The 1,887-nt window shown below is 36.3% G+C and overlaps 1 protein-coding gene across 1 annotated transcript; it reads right to left on the bottom strand.

Moving 5' to 3' along the window:
• Nucleotides 1-331: 331 nt before the first annotated feature.
• On the bottom strand, nucleotides 332-1,147 carry LOC139431988 (uncharacterized). Its single transcript, XM_071200315.1, has one exon. It carries the CDS (start codon nucleotides 1,145-1,147, stop codon nucleotides 332-334), a length of 816 nt encoding a protein of 271 aa, XP_071056416.1.
• Nucleotides 1,148-1,887: the final 740 nt, after the last annotated feature.

The following is a 1,887-nucleotide window of genomic DNA, read 5'->3' as shown; positions in this document are numbered from 1 at the left end:
CTACATTTGAAGCAATTTCGCTTCGATTTGCATTGCTGTACAGTATGATTTAAGTTTAAACAATTTGTACACAGTTTTAAGTTTAAACAATTTGTACACAGTTTTAAATCCTTTGCTAATCGTATTCTATCAATAATAGCCCTCTTAAGGAAAATTTCGCATTGAAAAATGCTATGGGAGGCCTTGCATTGAACGCAACTAATTTTCGTAGCTGTGACGTTTGTTATCGCACGTTTGTAGGGTTTGGAATAGTCCTTGTCTAAAGTTTTATTCGACTGAGCAATAGTTTCCAAAATTTGGCATCGATTTTTGATAAAATCCGTAAATTCGTCTAAATTGGGAATATCCTGTGATACTGATTGTTCCCATAAACGACGCGTGTTATTATCGAGTTTTTTAAATAGACCATTGGAACATCCCAATGTTCTACCGGTAATTTTAAAGCTTTTAGCGCTCGAAAATGCTTCAAAAAACCGTCTAAGAATTGTCTCAATGACTTCGGTGCATCTTTTATTACGTTTTCCAACTCGAAAATTCCGCGAACGTGGCTGTTAACAATGATTTTCTTGTTTTCGAATCTTTCGTTTAATAACTCTAAAGTGACCGGATAATTTTCACTTGAAACTTCTAATGATTGTATTACTTCTGCTGCGGCATCTTTCAAAGATGATACAAGATAAATAAATTTTTGCACTTCAGAGAGCTTATTGTTCTCGTGAACCAATGCGTTGAAGGAATCTTTAAATTTGTACCAATCTTCATAGTTACCGTTAAATTCAGGTAAATTTATTGTTGGCAAACGTACGTTATTTGTATCTAAATTACTGGCAAAGTTGTTGTTAAATGTTGACGTGCTCGTATTAGCTGATAATTGTACCGTTTTTTGTAATATTTCTTTAGCTTTGCTGACGTTTTTGTAGTACGCATGCTCAAACTCGACCCGCTCGCGTTCGTTATTAGGTTCATCGACCTTTAATTCCTCGATTTGATCTTGTATTATTTCGTATTCGGAAAGTACCTTTAGGTGGTTTTCCAAACGTATTTCTAACTCCGTAGCACGTGTTTCGTCCGCGCTAGCTATGAAGTTAGCAAATCGTGTTAAGGATGCTTTTAACACAGCACGTTTTCTAATTAGTTGATCCGCCATTACAATGATAACAGTAACATTAATCGTCGAATGAAGGTTTTTATTTTTTATTTAGGATTAGGAAAGTTTAGGAAGATCGGTACTTACTGTGCCGCCCCCGTGGTTCTAGACAGTTGTCGCCTTTTGTTGTCTTCTCTCCGTTCTCGAACGCCTCGCGTTCCATGTCGTTTGCTGAAGGTAATCTTCAACAATCCGGCTCGAAGGACCAATGTTTCGTAGCTCAAGTTGGTTAGGTTCTTTTTAAACACTCCCTTTCGTTTTTTTGACTTTATTAATCGTTAATAAAATAAAGATACACTTCTAAAAACACTGCTCAGCTCTACGCTTATTATATATATCTGCTATATGAACAACACACACACGGAATATATCTCACGCACGCGTCGCCCAGCGGCACAGCGGTGGGTTGCCTAAACGGCGCTTCCTTCTCCCCGACACATCTCGACAAAATTAGTTGAGCCTGACCTGGCATTTTCAATTTCGAAAATTTTGTAATAAATTTTTGTTTGAATTGCTTATATGTTATTTCATTTGTTGATAAGTTTGATTCGCTTTTATAGTAACTGAATGCGTCTCCCGTTAATCTACATCGCACGATTTTAATTAAGTCTTCGTCTCCAATATTATCTAAAGTTGCTCTCTGTTCCACGCGTTCAAAGAAATGTTTAACGTTTTCTTTACCAGTGAAATTTTCAATTGAATTTAAAATAGATGCTAATGATAGTTCAGGCATTTCAACT

This window comes from Onthophagus taurus, chromosome 11 (assembly GCF_036711975.1).
Source record: "Onthophagus taurus isolate NC chromosome 11, IU_Otau_3.0, whole genome shotgun sequence".
Lineage (NCBI taxonomy): Eukaryota > Metazoa > Arthropoda > Insecta > Coleoptera > Scarabaeidae > Onthophagus > Onthophagus taurus.
This window is presented reverse-complemented; position numbering and strand designations above follow the sequence as displayed.